Raw genomic sequence first — 24,411 nt, forward strand, 5'->3', positions numbered from 1 at the left:
GGATATAAGGCTTTCATGGATACCACAAGTTAAAACAATGGAAAAATAAGGCACCCAAGAAAATGGCTATCATGAAGAAGTTAGCAGGCACAAAGTGGGGGGCAAATCGTAAGATCCTCACCCAAGTCTATACAAGTGCTGTTCGACCACATTTAGAGTATGCTTCAACAGCATGGATCACAGCAGCAAAAACCAACACAGCAAGATTGGCAAAAATCCAAAATGCCAGCCTCCGTTTGATAACAGGTGGGTTAAAAACAACCCCAATCTCTGTAATGGAAAAAACTACGAGATTACATACACTTGAAGAAAGGAGGGAAAAGAAACTACTCCGACAATGCGAAAAACTCAAGAGAATGCAATCTCATCCACTGCATACAAGCCTGAGCGATTCTATCAAGAACAGACTCAAGGGACAGAGCATAAATCACATCTCCAAAATACTTCAGAGACAACATGCAGAATGCTTGCCACCACTAGACCAACAGGGCGAACCACTCCAGGACTATGAAGACTGGGAAACTGAAGATTTTACCACCATCATAGACCTGCCAGGAGTTGGTAACAAGGAGGAACACACAGAGGCAGAACTCAAAGCCCTTACCCTCGAGGTGTTGGACAGGGATTACCACAGAGATTCCTGGACCCAAGGTTATACAGATGTCTCTGCTGAAAAATGCTGTCAAAAATGGAGGAGGGGGTGTCTTTATCAGATATGTTGATGGAAGCTTCACATCGAAGTCCATCGCAACTGGATATCTCTCCACCAACTTCAGAGCTGAGGCATGTGCACTACTTGAAGCAGCTAAAGTACTAAACTTACAAGAGAAACTGTCTCCCAACACCGTTTTCCTTACAGACTGCAGATCTCTACTACAGAGCCTCCAGACACATTGTGGCGAACATATCCTGTTGAATATCAGGAGGGAACTTCAAGATATGTCAAAAAGAACAAACATAATCCTTCAATGGATACCATCCCACTGTGGCGTGCCAGGCAATGAAGAAGCAGACAGGCTCTCAAAAACAGGAAGCAAACTTCAGCAGGTATCTTAACCCACATCATACTCGGAGGTGAAACCCATCATAAAGAACCGCTTTAACACCAACTGGAAGATACGGATCGAAGTGGAAAAAGAGGATAACTTTGAGTTACTGGACAGAACACAACAAGTAATCATCTTTAGAATGAGGACTGGCCACTGTCGCCTGCTTTCCCACCTCTATAGACTCAGACTTGTCCACACTGATGAATGCCCCTGTGGTACAGATGCCAAAACGCCTGAACACATTCTTCAGTCCTGTCCATCATATAGCACCCTGAGACAAGAAACCTGGCCGTATCCGGTGGACCTAAAAGAGAAACTTTGGGGACCGACGTCGTCCATTCGACGGACAGCGGACTTCCTGGTGAGAACAGGACTGGAAGTCTGAGCATGGCCTTGGGAACGCAGAAGAAGAAGAAGAAACATTTGGTAATTTTTGACGTATAGTCTTAGAGAGGAAATCCGCTACATTTTTCCATTAGCAGCAAAGGATATTTTATATGCACTTTTCCACAGACAGAACAGCAGTCGTGGGGCACTGATTAAGATGGAAAAGCACCCAATCAGAGAATGGGTCTACTGAGGTGGTTTGATCCTATGACATCAGCACCTCAGACGAGCGCTCTACTGACTGCGCTAAATCCCGTCCCTTTTAGAGGACCTTGTGGTTCTAATGCTGTCTGTTTGATTTTACAATATAGGAAGGAAATGTTTTATTTAACGACGCACTCAACACATTTTATTTACGGTTATATGACGTCAGACATATAGTTAAGGACCATACAGATATTGAGAGAGGAAACCCGCTGTCGCCATTTCATGGGCTACTCTTTTCGATTAGCAGCAAGGGATCTTTTATATGCACCATCCCACAGACAGGGTAGTACATACCACGGCCTTTGATATACCAGTCGTGGTGCACTGGCTGGAAAGAGAAATAGCCCAATGGGCCCACCGACTGGGATTGATCCCAGACCGACCGCGCATCGAGCGGGCGCTTTAACACTGAGCTACGTTCCGCCTCTTACAATATATATTATAGGTTATATGGCGTCAGGCATACCGTTAAGGACCACACAGGTATTGAGAGAAGAAACCCGCTGTCGCCACACTTGATTAGCAGCAAGGGATCTTTTTATATCCACCATCCTACAGACAGGATAGTACATACCACGGTCTTTGTTAAACCAGTTGTGGAGTAATGGGTGGAACGAGAAATAGCCCAATGGGTTCACCGACGGGGATCGATCCTAGACCGATCGCGCATCAAGCGAACGCGCATCAAGCGAACGCTTTACCTCTGGGCTACAGATTAGTAAGAATAGGTAAACAAGAATATGTTTACTTACGTTTTTTGTATTGTTGAAATACTTGGTAACGTCAGTCATTGCCCCGCCGACTCTCTCGTTTAGTTCTTTAAAACCATTGTACGTGTGTATACTGACTATCGTCACCAAAATTATAAATATTCTGAAATATAAATATACATTTTCATTACTTATAGACATTTAAAACAATATTATGAACTAACCATTTTTATTTTTAAAAGCAAAAAAACCTGACAATATATTAATTAGACCATTGTAAAACTAGTATCAAATGAAAGCAAAAGGAAGTGTTAATATAGTGAACATGTTTAATATTAAAGCAATTCTTCTGTTATATCTAATCCAGGACACACAAAGTGCACACATTTATAATACTTCCAACTACGATATCCATTTATTTTACAACTATTAACATATCACTGTAAACTTACATATTGATAACTGTTCCAATTACGATGTCCATTTAGTTTACAACTGTAAACTCTTACATATTGATAATTGTTTTACAACTATGAACATATGACTGTAAACTCTTACATATTGATACCTGTTTTAAAACTGTGGACATATGACTAAACTCTTACAGCTTGATAACTGTTCCAACCATAATGTCCATTTATGAACCTATGACTGTAAAGTCTGACAGACTAATAATTTGTTTCACAACTATGAACATATGACTAAACTGTTAAAGATTGATGACTGTTTTACAACTATGAAACTATCACTGTAAACGCTTACAGATTAATAAGTGTTTTACAGCTATGAACACATGACTGTAAACTCTTACTTATTGATAAATTTTGTTTACAACTATGGACATATGAATGTAAACTCTTGCAAATTGATAATTTATTTTAAGACTATGAACATATGATTGTAAACTCTTGCACATTGGTAATTTATTTTACAACTATGAACATATGACTGTAAACTCTTATAAATTGATAATTTATTTTACGACTATGAACATATGACTGTAAACTCTTACAAATTGATAACTGATCCGACAACGACGCCGGCCGTGAGCCAGGCGGACGCCCGGGCGTTCATTGTGGGTCTCTTCACGAAGTACTTCTGCTTGTCCCGCTTGCGGAACTCGTGTCGGACGTACACCACGATGCAGATGACGATGAACATGACAAGTAGCGCCGCCGTGAAACACGCGATCGCGATGTTGACGACGTACTTCTCGATCTGAAACAACATCAACAACAACAACGCCATCACTAGCAGGCGTCAGCCGGAGGGGGGGGGGGGGGGGGGGCGTGTTTGTTTAAGTGCGCGTTAAATGTATTTTAAAAAAATAATAATAAAAAATAAGTATTAAAAAAGAAAGAAAGAAAAAACAGAATGAAAATATGTGCGTGTGAGTAATCTTTGGCATACTTCCATTAGATAACTGTTCAAGCACGCCTGTCGTGGGCACAACCTCTGATTTCGCCTTAAAAGAAAACGAATACCCTGGTGCCCTCTTTGGATCCGCCTCTAACTTTTACATACAATTAAACTGAGAATGACTGTGTGGTGTTTTAAGTGACAAGAGGTGTTTTTTAGGATACTCCTCGGGAATAGCTTAGACGTCAGAAGATGCTAGCAAATGGGAGGGAGGGTTCGGGGGGAGGGGGGCATTTATATATTAATTCGCCTTTCAACAAGAGGAATCAATGAACAATCTCCAAAGCTGATGTTGGAGTAGTCCACACCCTGCTCTCCCTCCCCGCTTCAGACACCTGTGAACGGCCATGGATTATACAAGCTCTAAGGTTAATGGATGCGAGTATTGGAGTGGTGAAAACGTACGTCTTTCATGTTGAAGTGACCCTTCATCATCCCGCGCACCGTGTCTGGAAAAAAAGAAAGAAGTGTTTTATTTAACGACGCACTCAGCACATTTTAATTACGGTTATATGGCGTCGAACTTATGGTTAAGGACCACACAGATATTGAGAGAGAAAACCCGCTGTCGCCACTTCATGGGATACTCTTTTCGATTAGCAGCAAGGGATCTTTTATATGCACCATCCCACAGACAGGATAGCACATATCACGGCCTTTGATATACCAGTCGTGGTGCACTGACTGGAACGAGAAATAGCCCAATGGGCCTACCGACGGGGATCGATCCTAAACCGACAGCACATCAAGCGAGCACTTTACCACTGGGCTACGCCCCGCCCTCATTAATACAGGGAGTCAAGCGTCGCTATCTAGATTTAAGAAATAAGGGAGTCAAGCGTCGCTATCTAGATTTAAGAAATAAGGGAGTCAAGCGTCGCTATCTAGATTTAAGGGAACGGACAAAACAAATCTCAATATATTAGTGGTTCGAAATAAATATAATACTAGTAGTTGACGGTATAAACAGTTACACTATAGGAGAATGTCTTGACTTCGAGATATCGTGGGTTCTCGATATCACATGTCGACATACCGACGTTTTGCTGTATTATATGTATATATTGACACACAATGAAAACGCAAAACAGATTGTTGTGATTAATGAAAAATATATTTATTGGACTTAAAATAACAATCTATGAGAGGAAGCCATTGCTTGGTACTTTTGTCTGGGTTTTAATCCTACATGCTCAATCATGCTGCATGCAATGCACGTGAAATGCCAGTATGTGGACACGTAAAAGTCACGTAACGGTGTCATATTCCTCGTCACATTAAGAATGCCACAACTCAGAGAAGAACAAAGGGAGCGAGCGTTGGACATGGTTCAAGGGGGGACTTCGCAAAGCCAAGTTGCTAGGACCTTCAGAGTCCATCCATCAACTATTGGACGACTTGTTGAACGTCATCAACAGACCGGGAGTGTCTGTGATTGACCTCGACCTGGTCAACGTCCCGTTACGACCCCACGCCAAGATCGGCAGATTCGACGACACCACCTCCGTGACCGGTTCAGAACTGCGACGATGACAGCAAGCAACACGATAGGACGTCATGGAAGGCATATCCATCCGATGACGGTCATCCGTCGACTCAGAACGGCTGGACTCAGATGCAGACGCCCGTACAACGGTAACATCATGACACCGCAACATCGTGCTGCGAGACTACAGTTTGCTCTCCAGAATAGTAATCATCCACCAGCCTTTTACCGGAGCATTGTTTTCTCAGATGAGTCCCGTTTCTCTGTCTCCTTTGTCGATGGAAGAGCACGTGTGTACAGGAGACTCCATGAACGGTACGCTGACGGATGTGGGAGGGAACGTGATCGGTTTGGCGGCGGTTGTCTGATGGTATGGGGGGCAATCAACTGTGATTTCAGGAGTGATCTCATCATTGTCCACGATGCTCTTACAGCCCAGCGTTATGCTGACGTTATTCTAAGACCAGTTCTCCAGCCATTTTTGCGCCGTCACCGAAAACCAGGAGGTCCCCTTCTGTTTCAATAAGACAATGCCCGTCCACATACTTCAAGAATTACCCAGGCATTCCTGCAACAAGCCGGTATCACCGTTATGAACTGGCCCGCCGTTTCACCGGATTTGAACCCAATTGAACACATGTGAGATGAGTTAGGACGTCGTGTACGTCACCACCACCGCGTAACGTCGCTGAGCTTGCACAGGCGTTGCAGGAGGAGTGGAGGAACATTCCTGTGGCTTATTTGAGATGTTTGTGCCAATCCTTTCCCCGTCGTCTTCACGCATGCTCACGGGCCAATGGTGGACACACCAGATACTGACCTTGATATGGGGGGGGGGGGGGGGGGGAATTTTTCGATTACGAATGCAACTCGATTACTGATGATAACTGGCCATGTTTCCATGTAATGTATCTCATGAATACCAGTCATTAATGTCATATTACATTATCCATCAATTCATTAAAAGTTATTTGCAATGAAAAGTTGTTTTTGCGTTTTCATTGTGTTTCAGTATATATTAAACACCAAAAAAAAAAAACCCCTTAAATCTAGGTTATGGTTGGTTTGTGTTTTGAAATTACGAAGTAAATGATTCTTCTAAAATAAAGATATAAAGACATAGGTCCTATTTGTTTTATGGTCATAACTTTTTATCCATTTGCCCACCCCCTACACACACACATACACATACATGCGAGCGAGCGTGCATACACACACACACACACACACAATCACACACACACTCAATGACACACACGCACGCACACACACATACACACACACACACATATATATATATATATATATATATATATATATATACACACACACACACACACACAATCACACACACTCAATGACACACACGCACGCACACACACACACACACACACACACACACACACACACATATATATATATATATATATATATATATATATATATATATATATATATATATACACACACACACACAATCACACACACACTCAATGACACACACGCACGCGCACACACATAGACACACACATACCCACACACACTCCCACATGTTAAATTTAAATGGCTTCTTAAAAAAAGATCCATTTTAAAGCAAAGCAGCTCTTTCGTCCACCTTCTGCTGTTAAAGATCAGTGCTTCAAGCTGAAAAAAAATTCCACTGCAAGTGTTGTATAACAAAGCGATGTTGTTCCTGACGAGGTCCGGGCAATACATTAGACTTATCGGATAACCGTTACTGATCGCTTGTTACCGCGCTAAGTCCACGACTAAGCCAGTAAATCGAGAAACTGTGTTACGACGCAATAAACGTGATTAATACCCGTATAATGACTCAACAACCTGTCGCTCGCTTACCACTGGTGGACACCTCACAGTTTAAGCGACTGCTGTGCCGGGGGATCGATCGATCGCCGATCAGATGTCCGGATCGTAAATGGATTAATTTAATCATTAATGGAATCGATACGTAAGGGAGTCAATAAACGTCTATTAGCGAACTTACAGTAGACTACGAGTGGTGTGTGGTACGTAGGTTTAGCTCTCTCATCCACAGTTTGTCACATGAAGGAATCCAGTTGTGTGGGTGTTGTTGGGTTTTTTTAAATCATGTAGTTTAAATATATATATATATATATAATAACAAACACAAACGCCCTGGACCCGGACACCGGGCATCCAGGGGATGGGCCCAGGTGGGTTAGGGGGTAATGGTGCCTGAACCTTTTTGAGGATAGGGGCACGTCAGTGGGTTTTCTATACATGTATACATATTCATAACAACAGACCTGAGGCCTCATTCTAAAAGCTCACTTCTAGGGTCTCGTAAGCGACACCGGATTGACCTTAGTTAATTTGGCCCCTGATTCCTGACCGTGATTAAAGTTTATTTTGGTTTACGAAACCACTGGAGCACATTGATTAATTAATCATCGGCTATTGGATGTCAAACATTTGGTAATTCTGACACTAGTCATCAAAGAAAACCTGCTACATTTTTCCTAATGCAGCCAGGGATCAGGAAAGCACAGGAAAGCACATACCACGGTCTTTGTCCAGTTGTGGTGCACTGGATGGAACGATAAAAAAAAACACCCAATCAGTTGAATGGATCCACCGAGGCACCTCAAGTAAGAACTCAACCGACTGAGCCAAATTCCGCCCTGACCGTGATTAGTGCTTAAACCAGTTTTAAGGCAGGTCCAAACTTCACGGCCGTAACTAGGTGGGTGGGCTGAGGGGTGGCAGCAGTTGTCTCCCAGAAAATATGAAAATATAGACTTTTTTAGTTTCGGAATGTGTAGGGGTTGGGGTGTTGTTGTTTTTGTTTGTTCGTTTGTGGATTGTTTTTTGTTTGGGGTTGGGTTTTTTTTTTTTTTTTTTTTTGTTGTTTTGTGTGTGTTTTTTTTTTTTGGGGGGGGGGTGTTGTGGGGGGTTTTGTTGTTGGTTGGTTGGTTGGTTGGCTGGTTGGGGGGTTGACTAACTGATTAATGGGACTTGATTATTTTTATTGTTCATCCACTAAATGTTTTCGACTAGTGCGGTCCTGTAGACTGTCCCCAAACTGAGCAGCCTGGACGTGACGTCACGTTGTTTGAACTATATCTCTTACTGCTAACGGGAAAACGTATCGCGTTTCCTTTCACAACGACACCATTACCAATTGTTTGACATCCGATAGCCAATGATTAATAACTGATTTACTAAATGACTGACAGACTGACTGACTGGCTAACTGACTGACTAACTAATTAACATCACTGATTGACTGATTGACTGATTGACTGACTGACTGACTGACTAACTGAATGATTTGCAGACTGGCTGACTGATTTACTGACTGACTAATCTACTGACTGACTGGCTGACTGACTGATATACTGATTGACTGATTTACTGACTGACTGACTGACTGACTAACTGATTAACTGAATGATTTACAGACTGGCTAACTGACTGATTCACTGACTGACTAATCTACTGACTGACTGATTGGGTGACTGACTGATATACTGACTGACTGATTTACTAAATGACTGACTGACTAACTGGCATGACTGACTAACTGACTTATTTACTGACTGCCTGACTGACCGACTGACTGAAAAATTAACAGACGGGTTAACTGACTGATTTACTGACGGACTAATTTAATGACTGACTGACTGACAGGTTTACTGAGGGACTGAACAACTGACTGACTGATTTACTCACAGATTAATTTAATGACTGACTGACTGACAGGTTTACTGAGGGACTGATCAACTGACTGACTGATTTACTCACAGATTAATTTAATGACTGACTGACTGACAGGTTTACTGAGGGACTGATCAACTGACTGACTGATTTACTCACAGATTAATTTAATGACTGACTGACCGACTGCCTGCCTGACTGATTTACTGACTGACTGACCGACTGACTAATTTACTACTGACTGACCGACTGACTGACTGATTTACAGACTGACTAACTGATTGATTTACATGCTGACTGACTGACTGACTGATTGACTGATTGACTGACTTGGTGACTGGCTGAGTGACTAACATTAGTGACTATTATGACTGATTGATTTATAACTGACTGACTGACTGTTTTTATTGCCTGTCTGACTGATTGGTTTACTGACTGACTGACTGACTGACTGACTGACTTATTTAATGGCTTACTACTTAGTGAAAGGAACGAGCCAAGCAAGCAACCAATCACACTATCTACTGTACATCCCATCTCCACGCAATAACACTTTACCCCACATAGACAAAAAGAAACGATGCGTGGAAATAAAATGATAGAATTTCTGAAATATACATGGGCAACTGTTAAAGTAATCAACATCAATCCATTTTGTTGGGATAATATCAAATTGTAAAGACGAAAACGTAATCTGGTGGGAAAGGACACTTCACTTAAATAATGCAGCCATTCTCAGGAGACATACAGTTAGTCACGTCTGTGGTTTTGGTCGACATCAAAAGGAAAACATGACAGCTCGGCGTTCATTATTAATCCATATTGGTGTCAGAAAGATATAAGAAGAAACTTTACAGTATTTGAAACAAGCGTGAGGTTTTTTTTGTTTCCTTAATCAGCACATACCACAACATCTGATATTGTAGCGTCGGTTTGGCCATTGGGCTATTTGTCGTTCCAGCCAGTGCACCACGACTGGTATATCAAAGGCCGTGGTATGTGCTATTATGTCTATGGGATGGTGCATATAAAAGATCCCTGGAATGTAGCGGGTTTCCTCTCTAAGATTATATGTCAAATTTACCAAATGTTTGACATCCAATAGCTGATGATTAATAAATTAATGTGCTCTAGTGGAGTCGTTAAACAAAATAAACAAACTGATATTGTAGTAATTTAATTTAATTTTATTTATACTTATTTTTGTGCGTATTATATAGATTTTAAAAGGTGAGATGTTAATCAAATATTGATTTGAATTGAACTGAATCCAATTAATGTTCAAGTACGCTGGTCTGGACACACACCTCAACTATCTGGGTTGTCTGTCTAGTTAACTCACTGTGTCTAATTGTTCGTGGTTAGTGAGATAGATGCTAGTGTAGTGGTCTTGCACCTAGCCATTGAGTAGTTAAATTCGCTCTTGTAAGGAGCTGTAACTGGATGCGAACCAAGTACCTACCAGCCTTAAGTCCGATGGCCTAACCACAACACCACCGAAGCTGAAGACACACGAGATAGATTCAAAACCGCGAGTAATCGCGGTCAATCTCAAGACTGATTTTTGCGCATATAACGTTAGATGAATGTGATGTGATAGAGAAGATAATGGTACCAGTCAAATAATTGTTCGCGAGTACTTGGTCTTCTGAACACGCCACTGGTTGAATGAGAAAATCTAACGAGTCTACTAAGGGTGATATATCACAAAGACGTTCCATTGTTATCTGACATCTACAAAATTAATACCTTCTGGTGCCATTGTCACCGGCCCCGGGGACACAGTGGTTAAACCCAGAGACTATTTCACTGTCTCAACGAGAAGGGCAAAAGTCACAACACCTCCACCCAGTTCCCTTCTCTCTCTCTCTCTCTCTCTCTCTCTCTCTCTCTCTCTCTCTCTCTCTCTCTCTCTCTCTCTGCTCCTCTCTCTCTCTCTCTCTCTCTCTCTCTCTCTCTCTCTCTCTCTCTCTCTCTCTCTCTCTCTCTCTCTCTCTCTCTCTCTCTCTCTCCCTCTCTCTCTCTCTCTCTCTCTCTGCCTCTCTGTCTCTCTCTGTCTCCCAAAACAGCGCACCAGCCATAGGCGCAAATTCCATTTGTCCGTAATCCATATGCGTAATGCGTAATCCGTAATGCGTACGACGTAATACGTATGCGCAATACGTAATCCGTAATGAGTAGATTGATCGGATACGCACACGCATACGGAGGACGCTTAATGGAATCTACTCAACTCATTTGCATAGAAAGTGATTGATACGGAGTGTTTCTTTAATCAGCGGATTCTAGACGAAAATTCCATTTCACTGTAATTCCTATACGAATACAGATTACCGACAAATGCAAACACGCCTTAGGTGATATGTGTGTGCTAAATACGAAATTTACTGTATAGTATTAAAGCAAAAACCTTTGGTCTCAATCTGTGATATATCATAGTATACAATAATAAATTAATGATTCTCTCACATCATATATTGTAATAAATTGATGCTTTTTAATTACCGTTTATATCATAAAAACTGACTATCCTAACCGTATCTATCATAATAAATTAAGTATTCTCACATACCGTATATATTGTATCTAAACTGGTGATTCTCATTTACGTATATGAAGGGTCCACGGGAATAACATGTGAAATCTTGGAATATTTATGCCTAAGAAATCATAATTTACTAAATACTTTTAATGGTCTTACATAATTATAAGTTTTTAATTTAGTGTGTCATTGTGACCTTCACATAGACGACCGTTATAATACTATCTGTTTGGACATCATAGGTTATTCCCGTGGACCCTTCATATATTACAATACATTTTAACATACCGTATGTATCATAATGATTCTTACCGTATGGGAAGTTTTGTGTCTGTACGCTGTTGATGATGACTCGGGTAAAGGCAACTGTGAGTTCCCACGGTGAACTCGGGGCGTTGCGGTTGACGCCATTGTATGTTGCTGAAATACAAAATGTATTTATATATACTAAAACTGCAAATGCTGTATATTTGGGGGGGGGGGGGGGTGTTATTTTGTTATTAAAATGTTTAAGGCCGATTTAAAATATCAGCATTGATGGACCGTCATTTGCTATGTTGGGTGCAGTGTGCGTACGCTTGAGGTGCTATGGCTGACAACAAATACGATCTATCGCCCTGAGTGCACTATCTAGTCCCCCCCCCCCCCCATCTCAACCAGTGCCCCACGTAAATCAAAGGCCGTGGTATGTATTGTCCTGTTTATGTACACTGTTTGGTTTTTATCGGTAGGAGTAACCTGAGGGCAGCAGATTTCCCCTCTCTCTCTCTCTCTCTCTCTCTCTCTCTCTCTCTCTCTCTCTCTCTCTCTCTCTCTCTCTCTCTCTCTCTCTCTCTCTCTCTCTCTCTCTCTCTCTCTCTCTCTCTCTCTCTCTCTCTCTCTCTCTCTCTCTCTCTCTCTCTCTCTCTCTCTCTCTCTCTCTCTCTCTCTCTCTCTGTGAAAACAACCAAAACAACGGTATGCTGTGAAAATTAGTTTCGCCATTTTCGTAATTTGGTTATGTGGTGTTTCTAAAGGCGTGCTGTTATCTTTTGGCTTGATGTAAATTGCAACTAGCCTGCGGTGTTATGCACTGTGTTTGAAACTATGTTAATTATTCATGGCGTTTATGCACATTTTAATGTAATAATCATTTGTAAGTCTGTTCCGTGCATTTTGTGGTTGAACAAATAATCAAATGGAATATTTAACGATTGTAAATTGATTTTCTCTCAGGGAAAACGATTACTGTATGTATATATCGATCGAGATAAACACATTTGCTTTAAAATCAATTTAAACATGTACATTTTTACTGAATTTTGTTGTTTTAAAGGGACTACCTCAAAGTTGCAAATGTTAAAATTCTTTGTTTTTACATTTATTTGTAATAAATAACGTTTGTTAAAGTTTGTTTTGTTTAACGACACCACTAGATCACATTGGCTACTGGATGTCAAACATTTGGTAATTTTTACATATAGTCTTTGGGAGGAAGCCCACTACATTTTTCCATTAGTAGCAAGGGATTTTTTTTATGTACCATCCCACAGACAGGATAGTACATATCACGGCCTTTGATATACCAGTCGTGGCGCACTGGCTAGAACGAGAAATAGCCCAATGGGCCCGTCGACGGGGATCGATCCCAGACCGACTGCACATCAGGTGACTACTTTCTTACAGGGCTATGTCCCGCCCTTGTAATAAAAGAATGAACCCCACACAAAACGTTCATATAATTAATATTGAACATTTTAATGTGCTGGGACACGGCATCAACAGGGGCTTCCACCGCGAATGTTTTTCATCATGTTATATGCATAGTTTAACCGTTTGTCAAAACAAATTGTAAAATAATGTTTATGTGAAGGGAATAAAGGATGTTTCGAATCCGCACAAATGATCATACTTTCAGAAGGTTAATGTATCGATATTATTTAACACAAACAAGTACCCACGCCAACACACTCGCACATGCACACGCACACGCATACACATACCATTCCCACACGAACACTTGGACGTGGATAAAGTAAGGATTTTTTTCACATAAACACGTATTAACGTTCATAAAGGAGACGTCATCTGTTTGTGGCATCTTGGACGATGATGGACGCTAGTTTGTAATTATTTGCACATACCTTGACCTTTGATATACCAGTCGTGGGGTACAAGATTTTCCCCGTCTTAACCAGTGCTCCACGACTGGTATATCAAAGGCCGTAGTACGTGCTATCCTGTCTGTTGGAAAATTTGTATAAAAGATCCCTTGCTGGTAATGGGAAGAAAATGTAGGGGTTTTCCGAATTACCGAATGTTTGTACCCGATGAAGAATAAAGCAATGTGCTCTAGTGATGTCGTTAAACAAAACAAACTTTACTTTAAAAAACAGAAGAAAATAATTACAGCGTCTAGCATTACCCAAGATGCCACAAAGATACGGTTCTCTGCCCACGCTGTCTCATTTTGGATACGTTGGACAGTTGGGATATTTTGACATATTGCAAAACGTCGATGGAATATGTACACATTAATTATACATTACTCGACTCGAGCTAACAGAACTCAATCGCTCTATTCTAGTTACTTCTATCAGAGAATCAAAGATAATCATTGTCAGCGGCATCCAGAGGAAATTATAGTCATTCCTCAAACAAAATTGTGTTACGCGCAATTTGCAAACGCAGCCATTTTAAAAAAAAACATGTATGCGCATAATATCCAACAGTGCAGTTTAGGTTGCATTGTACTAAATGAGAACTTCCTTGTCAAAGTTCGAGGTGTAGCGTCAGATAAGCTGACTAAGCCATATTGCATTTTTGTGGAAACCGTATTATGTATTTCCAACAAATTAATTACTGTTTATTTAACATGCAGTTGTTATGCAGTACATACTAAAGGCTGAAACGAGAATAGGAAAGCATTAGGAATAGAATTGCGACTTTTTGCCAAAATCAAGGTTGCTAGTAAAAACCTTGTTGTAATCTCTTAAATGCCAAGTTTGCCTTACTTACTTGTAGGTGACATGTTACCTTTTTATGTTGACATGCTGACACTGATTTACTTAATTATTTAGATGAAGCAGGCGTCATTGTTCACCGTTATAGGCAAATACACTAACAGATCAAGGTCAAAGTCAGTGTTACTCATGACAAGGTCGTTTTTTTAATGGAAAATGACATAGGAACTAAACAGTCTAAAAATATAAATAATGTTTGAGCAATATGTTTTGAATGATCTGATAAATAGCACTTCACACTTCTGCTGACTGTTGTAATCTATAGTTTACATATGCATATTCTTTTTTTTCCTAAAATGTGATAACGGTTTCTAGTTACTGCATATATCAGTACAACTAAAGCCAACAACGATACACAGAAAGTGGAATAAGCCAACTATGATACACAGAAAGTGGAATAAGCCAACTATGATACACAGAAAGTGGAATAAGCCAACTATGATATACAGAAAGTGGAATAAGTCAACTATGATACACAGAAAGTGGAATAAGCTAGCTACGATACACAGAAAGTGGAATAAGCCAACTACGATACACAGAAAGTGGAATAAGTCAACTATGATACACAGAAAGTGGAATAAGCCAACTATGATACACAGAAAGTGGAATAAGCCAACTACGACACAGAAAGTGGAATAAGCCAACTATGATACACAGAAAGTGGAATAAGCCAACTACGATACATAGAAAGTGGAATAAGCCAACTATGATACACAGAAAGTGGAATAAGCCAACTACGGTACACAGAAAGTGGAATAAGCCAACTATGATACACAGAAAGTGGAATAAGTCAACTACGATACACAGAAAGTGGAATAAGCCAACTACGATACACAGAAAGTGGAATAAGTCAACTACGATACACAGAAAGTGGAATAAGTCAACTATGATACACAGAAAGTGGAATAAGTCAACTATGATACACAGAAAGTGGAATAAGCCAACTATGATACACAGAAAGTGGAATAAGTCAACTATGATACACAGAAAGTGGAATAAGCCAACTATGATACACAGAAAGTGGAATAAGCCAACTATGATACACAGAAAGTGGAATAAGTCAACTATGATACACAGAAAGTGGAACAAGCCAACTACGACACAGAAAGTGGAATAAGTCAACTATGATACACAGAAAGTGGAATAAGTCAACTATGATACACAGAAAGTGGAATAAGTCAACTATGGTACACAGAAAGTGGAATAAGTCAACTATGATACACAGAAAGTGGAATAAGCCAACTATGATATACAGAAAGTGGAATACGTCAACTATGATACACAGAAAGTGGAATAAGTCAACTATGATACACAGAAAGTGGAATAAGCCAACTACGACACAGAAAGTGGAATAAGTCAACTATGATACACAGAAAGTGGAATAAGTCAACTATGATACACAGAAAGTGGAATAAGTCAACTATGATACACAGAAAGTGGAATAAGCCAACTATGATATACAGAAAGTGGAATACGTCAACTATGATACACAGAAAGTGGAATAAGTCAACTATGATACACAGAAAGAGGTATAAACCAAGTACGATATAGAGAAAGTGATGAATTTCAAATGTTTAACATGAGATTAGAGCAGCTTCTGCTGACTGTTGTAATCTATAGTTTACATATGCATATTCTTTTTTTTCCTAAAATGTGATAACGGTTTCTAGTTACTGCATATATCAGTACAACTAAAGCCAACTACGATACACAGAAAGTGGAATAAGTCAACTATGATACACAGAAAGTGGAATAAGTCAACTATGATATACAGAAAGTGGAATATGCCAACTATGATACACAGAAAGTGGAATAAGTCAACTATGATACACAGAAAGTGGAATAAGCCAACTATGATACACAGAAAGTGGAATAAGTCAACTATGATATACAGAAAGTGGAATAAGCCAACTATGATACACAGAAAGTGGAATATGCCAACTATGATATACAGAAAGTGGAATATGCCAACTATGATACACAGAAAGTGGAATAAGCCAACTATGATACACAGACAGAGGTATAAACCAAGTACGATACACAGAAAGAGGTATAAACCAAGTACGATATAGAGAAAGTGGTGAATTTCAAATGTTTAACATGAGATTAGAGCCGCATATAGCCTAAAGTCACTTGGGTTAGGGCAGTGGAAAAAGAATGAGGGAACAATACTAAAGTGTGTGTTTTTCATCTAGACAAAACGGAAGGGTTTGGGGGGAATTGTTGCTTTTTTGTTGTTGTGTTTGGGATGTTTCGGGGGTGGTGGTGATGTGGGTTTTTTTTAAATATACTTTTCTGCCCTGCAACTAAGTACAGCGTTGCATTTCTTTACAATAAATAAAAAACATACACAACAATTGGTTTGTCATAGACATCTATTGGTTTGTCATACACAACAATTGGTTTGTCATACACAACAATTGGTTTGTCATACACATCTATTGGTTTGTCATACACAACAATTGGTTTGTCATACACATCTATTGGTTTGTCATACACAACAATTGGTTTGTCATACACAACAATTGGTTTGTCATACACATCTATTGGTTTGTCATACACAACAATTGGTTTGTCATACACATCTATTGGTTAGCGACCGTCTGAACACTGGGGAATTTGCGACTGACGTCCGAACTGGCTTGATCTGCAGCTTGACATGTGGCACCGCGGATGCGTAATCTAGTAATGCTAATAGATAATCGCATTTAACGGTACCGCGACCACGTCGAACGATTCCGCATCTTTTCGCCATAGAGCGGTTACAAATGAATGTGTGTGGTAACAAGCAAACCAGAACTGCTTTAATGCGAGGCATTAGCACAACACAATGGAACGCATTTACCACATCCGCGCTTGGCAGAAGTGTATCAACATATCGGGTCATTAGTCAGGTCACCCTTTACCTGCCCACAATGCTGCGCTTAATCGTGTTAGGCAATTCCAATCCGATATGGAAAACTGGGGATTTTGCGGATTTTAAAAGTAATAGTTTGGAAAGCAAACAAAAACAAAAAACAAAACAAAAAAAACACTACACATCTATATGCATAGTAAGGTAACAGAACAGTAATTTATTATTTAAATAAGCTTAGTGATATAAAGTGGTGATGATCACAATTACATTCTCCAGTTTTGTCTCGTTTTGTGTGTGTAGGTTTGTTTTTTGTTTTGTGGGGGTTTGGGGGTTGTTTTGGGGGTTTTAGGAGTGTATTTTTGGGAGGGGTTTCCCTAATGGTGTATTGTTTTTGTGGGTGCGGGTTTTGGGGTTAGGGTGGATTTTATACAGATTTCATTATTAATATTGTGTGTAGGTTTGTCTTTTGTTTTGTTCTGGGTTTTGGGGGGGATTGGGGGGTTGTTTTGGGGGATTGGTTTTTTTTTTTTTTTGGGGGGGGGGGGTATTTTTAGGGGGGTTTCCCTGATGATGTATTGTTTTTGTGGGTACAGGTTTTGGGGTTAGGACGGATTTTATACAGATTTCATTATTAATATTGTACCTATATAGGGGATTGGACCCAAACTGTCCAACTTATTACTCAGTTACGATTGATTCATTTTGGCTACAGCAATAATTGTTTTCAGAGAACGTAAACATTTTTAAAACAACACGTTAAACGAATACTGTGAAACAAACAGCCAAAGATGAAAACAAGGAGAAACAATTAAAAATATACTAAACTTCACATGGGGAACGCCTTTTTTCAAACAATGGAATTTACTACAAATTATTTATTTCTGAGCCGATTGATTTCTAAATTGCACACAGAAATAGTTGGGGGGTTTTGTCGTGGGTTTTTTGTTGTTGTTGTTGTTGTTTGGGGGGGTTGTTGTTGTTATTTTCAAAACAATTTTACTTTTCTTCTTATGTCAAACTAAATTATTTACAAAACACACCGTGAAATATTGATTCAATTGGAAAAAGTTCTTTAATAAGGGGGGGGGGGGGTTTTCAAGCGGGTCGTGGAGGGGTCAGGTTGAGTTTTTTTTTTTTTCAAGCGGGTCGTGGAGGGGTCAGGTTGAGTTTTGCCCACCCCCGTCTCGTATGGGTATGTTTAGCCGTTATGTTCGTATAAAGGTCCGGTAGCACGGTAGTTGATAGCCCATAATAGATATTGTCTGAAGATGTGTATATTTAATTTGTTTCCGAGAGGTACTTTATTCAGCAATACTTTTCATATTCAACTAGATATTGATATTCCACATAAGGTCAGTCAACTGAATTACGCCTACGTGGCCGTAAATGAGAAAAATAACTTGTTGTTTACTTTAGCTAACGCACGTGGTTCCCCCCCCCCCCCCCCCACCACCACCACCACCACATATATATGCACTAATATAATCATAAACACAATTATCAATAACAGGTGCTCGTGAAAGTTTCATATCTCTCTCTCTCTCTCTCTCTCTCTCTCTCTCTCTCTCTCTCTCTCTCTCTCTCTCTCTCTCTCTCTCTCTCTCTCTCTCTCTCTCTCTCTCTCTCTCTCTGTCATTCTCTGTCTCTCTCTGTCTTTCTCTCTCTCATTCTATATTTCTCTCTCTCTCTCTCTCTCTCTCTCTCTCTCTCTCTCTCTCTCTCTCTCTCTCTCCCTCTCTTTTTCTTTCTCTCTCATTCTCTCTCATTCTCTGTCATTATCTGTCTCTCTCTGTCTTTCTCTCTCTCATTCTATATTTCTCTCTCTCTCTCTCTGCTGTGATGTGTGAGTGTGTGTATATGTGTCTGTCTGTGTGTGTCTGTGTATGTATGTGTGCGTTTTGTGTCCGTGCGTACGTACGTGTGTGTGTGTTATACAGGATACTGTAGAAATGGTATACAATTAAGGCAAATGAACTAAACAGTCCAAAAAAGTTATTTATTAATTTTTAACCATTATTATCTATACCAAGCATGTTTATATCTGTTTATTAATATCCTGAGGCTGACATAGTGGCTGTTTTATAAAATATTGATATTTCAATTTAATGTACATGTATATGTATTACCAGACTCCCAAATGTATTGTCGTTACTCATGAGATAACGATTGCAACCAGTTTATTTTTGTCTGCTGTTATACGTTATCCTAAATTTTAGTTTTTTGGATCTGAATGGCTTCGGATGGGGAAACCTGACGCGTTGCGTTGGCCGCTCATGACAAAATAACAAACTCCTGTTTTCTGAATATGCGATAATTATATAAAATATTAACAAGCGCAGTGAACGCTTCAACGGATTATTTTATCTGCTACTTTTAGGATGCTCCATAATATTATTAAAAAGAGTACAATTAGAGACGTCAGCGCTTATTTTAATATGCAATGACGCAGGAAGTAATCCTGGGTTTTTTTTACAGCATAGCTTTAGGTAATGCCATCAGTGCTCGCTGAAGCATGCGGAAAACCGCTGGTTGTTTTTAGTAAAACACATTAATAAAATACAATATTTATATTTGGAAAAGGAAGAAATAGAAGAGAGATGTTTTATGGAAAAATTAAGTCGCCACTTACCTAGTTATATGACATGGCATAATGTAAATGAAAGGAATGTTTGTTTGAAGAATAAAAACATCTCTGCACATTTTAAGCTTCAGTTATTTGGTGTCTAACATATGGTTAATTCGACACTCGATCGATAGAGAAGCTCTCTACTGCTACCTCACACGTTACCCACGTTGAAAAAAACAGCAAGGGTTCTTTTATGCGAATATTATCAGTCAGGACAGTACATACCACGATATTTGATGTACCATTCATGGATCATTCTTTGGGATGGAGGCGAGACGTAGCCTGGTGGTAAAGCGTTCGCCTGATGGGCGGTCAGTGTGGGGTCGATCCCCGTGGGTGGTCCCATTGGGCAATTTTTCGTTTCAGCCAGTGCACAACGACTGGTATATTAAAGGCCGTGGTATGTGATATCCTGTCTATGGGATGTAGCATATAAAAGAGATGTAGCGGGTTTCCTCTCTAAGACTATATGTCAGAATTACCAAATGTTTGACATCCAATAGCCGATTAATAATAAATCAATGTGTTCTAGTGGTGTCGTTAAACCAACCCTACACCCAATCGTATCTAAGGCGAGCGCTCTGCCATTGAGTTACACTTCCCCCGCCACCCTAGTCTCATAAAGAGGCTGAGTATATAAGAAAGGTAGTGACGCGCCAAAATATGGGTCTAAATTGAATGACAGGGCCGTACCTAACCTAAAGTAATTAGAGGTCATTTCACAATGAATCAGGGCACAGTAATATTTCGTCGCCTCCAGACCAAAAAAGTGTCCTGATTCTCTACTGAAGGAAACTTCGTCATCTCCTGCCTCCTGTGTACAAAACACTCTAAAATACACAGCTTTTCATAGTACTCTTTATGGTACTCATTTAATATAGCATTATTAGTATTTTTAATATTAGTAAAATTACTAACGTGACGTTTATTATTGAAAACATCTTCTCCAAAATATGTATAGAAATTGAATAGTTTCCATTGTGTTATAGATTTTCACGTGTTCGTCTTACATCCAGAATATTACAGCTACAAACTAGCGTATACCATGTGCAGCATGACATGTACCACAACGTATACCATTACGTATACTATGACGTATACCATGACGTGTAACATGACGTCTACCACGACGTATTCCATGCTGTATAATATGACGTATACGATGACGTGTACCACGACATATTCCATGACGTATACTATGACATATATCATAACATGTAGAGTGATGTACACCCCGACGTATACCATGGTGTATACAACGGCGTGTACCGTGACGTGAAGCATGACGTGTACCACGACGTACGTCATGAATTATATTATGATGTATTTCATGACGTGTAGCAGATTTGCAGCACTGGTTAGAATTGGAACATTTACACAAGCCAAGAGTTCTATTCCGTGACATTACTCCATAAGTACGTATAGGGTCAGTACGAAATTGGACACTTGGTTTGCAAAGATGGGATGGGGAAAACTGACGTTGATATACCCGCGAGTGGGAAGTAAAAGGACAAAACAAGTATTGTCTCCGTAAATGCAATCTGCATACAGAGCAGTTCCAGAACCATCTGTGGATAGAAGGAAGGAAGGAAATGTTTATTTAACGAACGCACTCAACACATTTTATTTACAGTTATATGGAAGGAAGGAAGGAAATGTTTTATTTAACGACGCACTCAACACATTTTATTAACGGTTATATGGCGTGGGACATATGGTTAAGGACCACACAGATATTGAAAGAGGAAACCCGCTGTCGCCACTTCATGGGCTACTCTTTTTCGATTAGCAGCAAGGGATCTTTTATATGCACCATCCCACAGACAGGATAACACATACCACGGCCTTTGATATATCAGTCGTGGTGCACTGGCTAGAGTGAGAAATAGCCCAATGGACCCACCGACAGGGATCGATCCCAGACCGACCGCGCATCGAGCAGGCACTTTACCACTGGGCTACGTCTCGCCCCTCATCTGTGGATAGAGGCACGTAAATAAAATTACCTCATACAGAGCAGTCCAATTGATGTTTATGCATGTTATAGACCAGAACAGAACTTTATTTCTCTCAGATCACCAAACGGTGATACATTGAGGTGGTTTATAGCACTTACTTATGAACCACTGAGAAACAAGTGGTGACGCCAGGTGTTTGTGAAGATGCGAGTATTTTGTTCACGCTGTCGCATGCTTCTATAATAAATACATCATTTACAGGCGAAGCTCTTGGTTTTGAAAAAAAAAAAAAAAAAAAAAACTTCTGATTAATACAACACGAGTCCACGTGTTAAATCCCATGACCCGTATCCTAGTTTTCACGACAAAAGGATTGTACATATCATTTGAAATATAAACTACTTTAGATGACAACGAATTCTCAAAGACTGCGAGCACAGTTCGCAGATAACCTTGACTGATGGCTATCCATTATGTCTGTCGATAGTGGGCCACAGTCCATTGTACCTATACGAAGAGGGAAATCCACTAATCGTAAGAAGATTTAAAAGTGCGCAGCATGGGCAGACGCGCTATCGGGGTTCCCGGGAGGCCGCACTCTGTCCGGCGTTTACGAGACCGCACTCTGTCCAGCGTTTAGGCGCTGATCCTAGCGGCGTCTGAGAATATGCAACGTCTCCAGAATCGAACCGAGCGATCGCTCTCCGGGGAAACACTGGCCATTTAATTGCCACTCTATTAAGATAGTGTTTCCGGTCGTGACGTCAGACCCCGGACAGTTTTGGCAAACCCGTCTTTTTCGACCCACATCTGTCCTTCAGACGGCTGGGTGTAAAAGAAGGAAATTAATCCGGATTCCAATGTATATCTATCTATCTATCTATCTATCTATATATATATATATATATATATTTGTGTATGTCTGTGGGCAACCCACACTATGTATGTATGTATGTATGATTTAATTAAACAAAAATTAAAAGGTTTGATGGGGGGGGGGGGGGTCGCATTGGGATATTCTTTGTTCCAGCCAGTGTACCACGACTGGTAAATCAAAGGCCATGATATATGTTGTCCTGTCTGTGGGATGGTGCATATAAAAGATCCTTTGCTACTAGTGGAAACAATATACGGGTTCCTCTCTAAGACTTGTCAAAATTAACCGAAATCTTTGACATCCAATAGCCGATGATTAATAAATCATTTAGTTCTAGTGGTGTCGTTAAAAAAAAATAACTTTACTTTTTGTTAAACCATTTGTCATTTCTCCTTAGATAACTATCCATTTGTTATAACAACTATATAGCACGACCTTTGATGTACCAACTGAGGTGCACTAATGAGAAGAGGAAATAACTGTGGCGGTCCGATCGATTATAAATACACTGGCCACCAGGCGAGAGCTCTACCACTGAGCTACATCCGGTTCCTGTTTGAAAAGAAGTAACTTTGATGTGCACAAATAAAGTTACAATCCTGAGTGCAAATAGAAAGTAACGTCAATAACGTGTATATGTATCGTTATTAAATGAGCGTAAAACCTACATGAATGTCTGCCTAATTGCACCGACCTGTCAGATAATGACATTAAAATGGAGGACACTGAAACATCTGGGTCACGTTGTACGAAGCAATCTTAGCGCTAAGATCGCCTTAATGAATAAGGTAGTTATACACTTAACGTGATCTTAGAGCTTTCGTTTTAGTATCAATGTTGTGTGTGTGTGCGTGTGTGTGTATTTTTCCGTGTGTGTGTCTGTGCGTGTGTGTGTGTGTGTGCCGTACATGCGTGTGTGTGTGTGTGTGTGTGTGTGTGTGTGTGTGATATGGTCTTTGCTTTCATTGTTTGGCTAACAACTAGCGACAACGATGTTTAACAACACTACACCGCAATGTTTAATCATCTGTAATTAATTGTTCTGGCATCCTGACCACGCTCAATGATTACATTAATTTCAAGTCTTTGATCTTCTAGTTGTGTGTTACTGGATTCAGTGGGGTACCTTGTCTTCAACTCAACTCTGGCAATGTCAAAGCCTGTGCCAACGACAGACTTCCGTAAACAAAGTTAAAGTTTGTTTTGTTTAATGACACCACTAGAGTCATCGATTTATTAATCATCAGCTACTGGATGTCAAACATTTGGTAATTGCAAATCGTAGTCTTCATAGCACATACCATGGCCTTTGATACATGGTGATTTGCAGCTGATCAATGAGGAGGTTTAATGCCACTACACCGAATTTTGTATCTCAATAACCTCAAACAATGAACCATCAATTCTGTTATAAATGTTCCTTGGCGATGGTAATTTATTAGTATTTAGTGCAAGCGAACCCATGAATGAGCTTAATCGTTACTGTACAATAACAACACAAACGCACATCACTAATGACAATATAGCCTCGAAATGTTCACATGTGAAACCGCAACGTTAACATGCCTGCCGGGAACTGTAAAAAAAAAATC

The 24,411-nt window shown here is 40.0% G+C and overlaps 1 protein-coding gene across 2 annotated transcripts in view; it reads right to left on the reverse strand.

Annotated features, from left to right (window-relative positions):
• Positions 1 to 24,411, reverse strand: part of LOC121382990 — a 125,789-nt gene that overhangs the window by 70,024 nt on the left and 31,354 nt on the right. For both annotated transcript variants that reach the window (XM_041512710.1, XM_041512709.1), the window contains exons 2-5: positions 11,812 to 11,919; positions 4,178 to 4,221; positions 3,366 to 3,571; positions 2,396 to 2,516 (exon numbers count right to left, since the gene is read on the reverse strand). In XM_041512710.1, coding sequence (XP_041368644.1) covers positions 2,396 to 2,516; positions 3,366 to 3,571; positions 4,178 to 4,221; positions 11,812 to 11,919 — 479 coding nt within the window. The remainder of the gene's footprint in view (positions 1 to 2,395; positions 2,517 to 3,365; positions 3,572 to 4,177; positions 4,222 to 11,811; positions 11,920 to 24,411) is intronic.

The sequence above is a fragment of the Gigantopelta aegis genome, chromosome 10, assembly GCF_016097555.1.
Source record: "Gigantopelta aegis isolate Gae_Host chromosome 10, Gae_host_genome, whole genome shotgun sequence".
Lineage (NCBI taxonomy): Eukaryota > Metazoa > Mollusca > Gastropoda > Neomphalida > Peltospiridae > Gigantopelta > Gigantopelta aegis.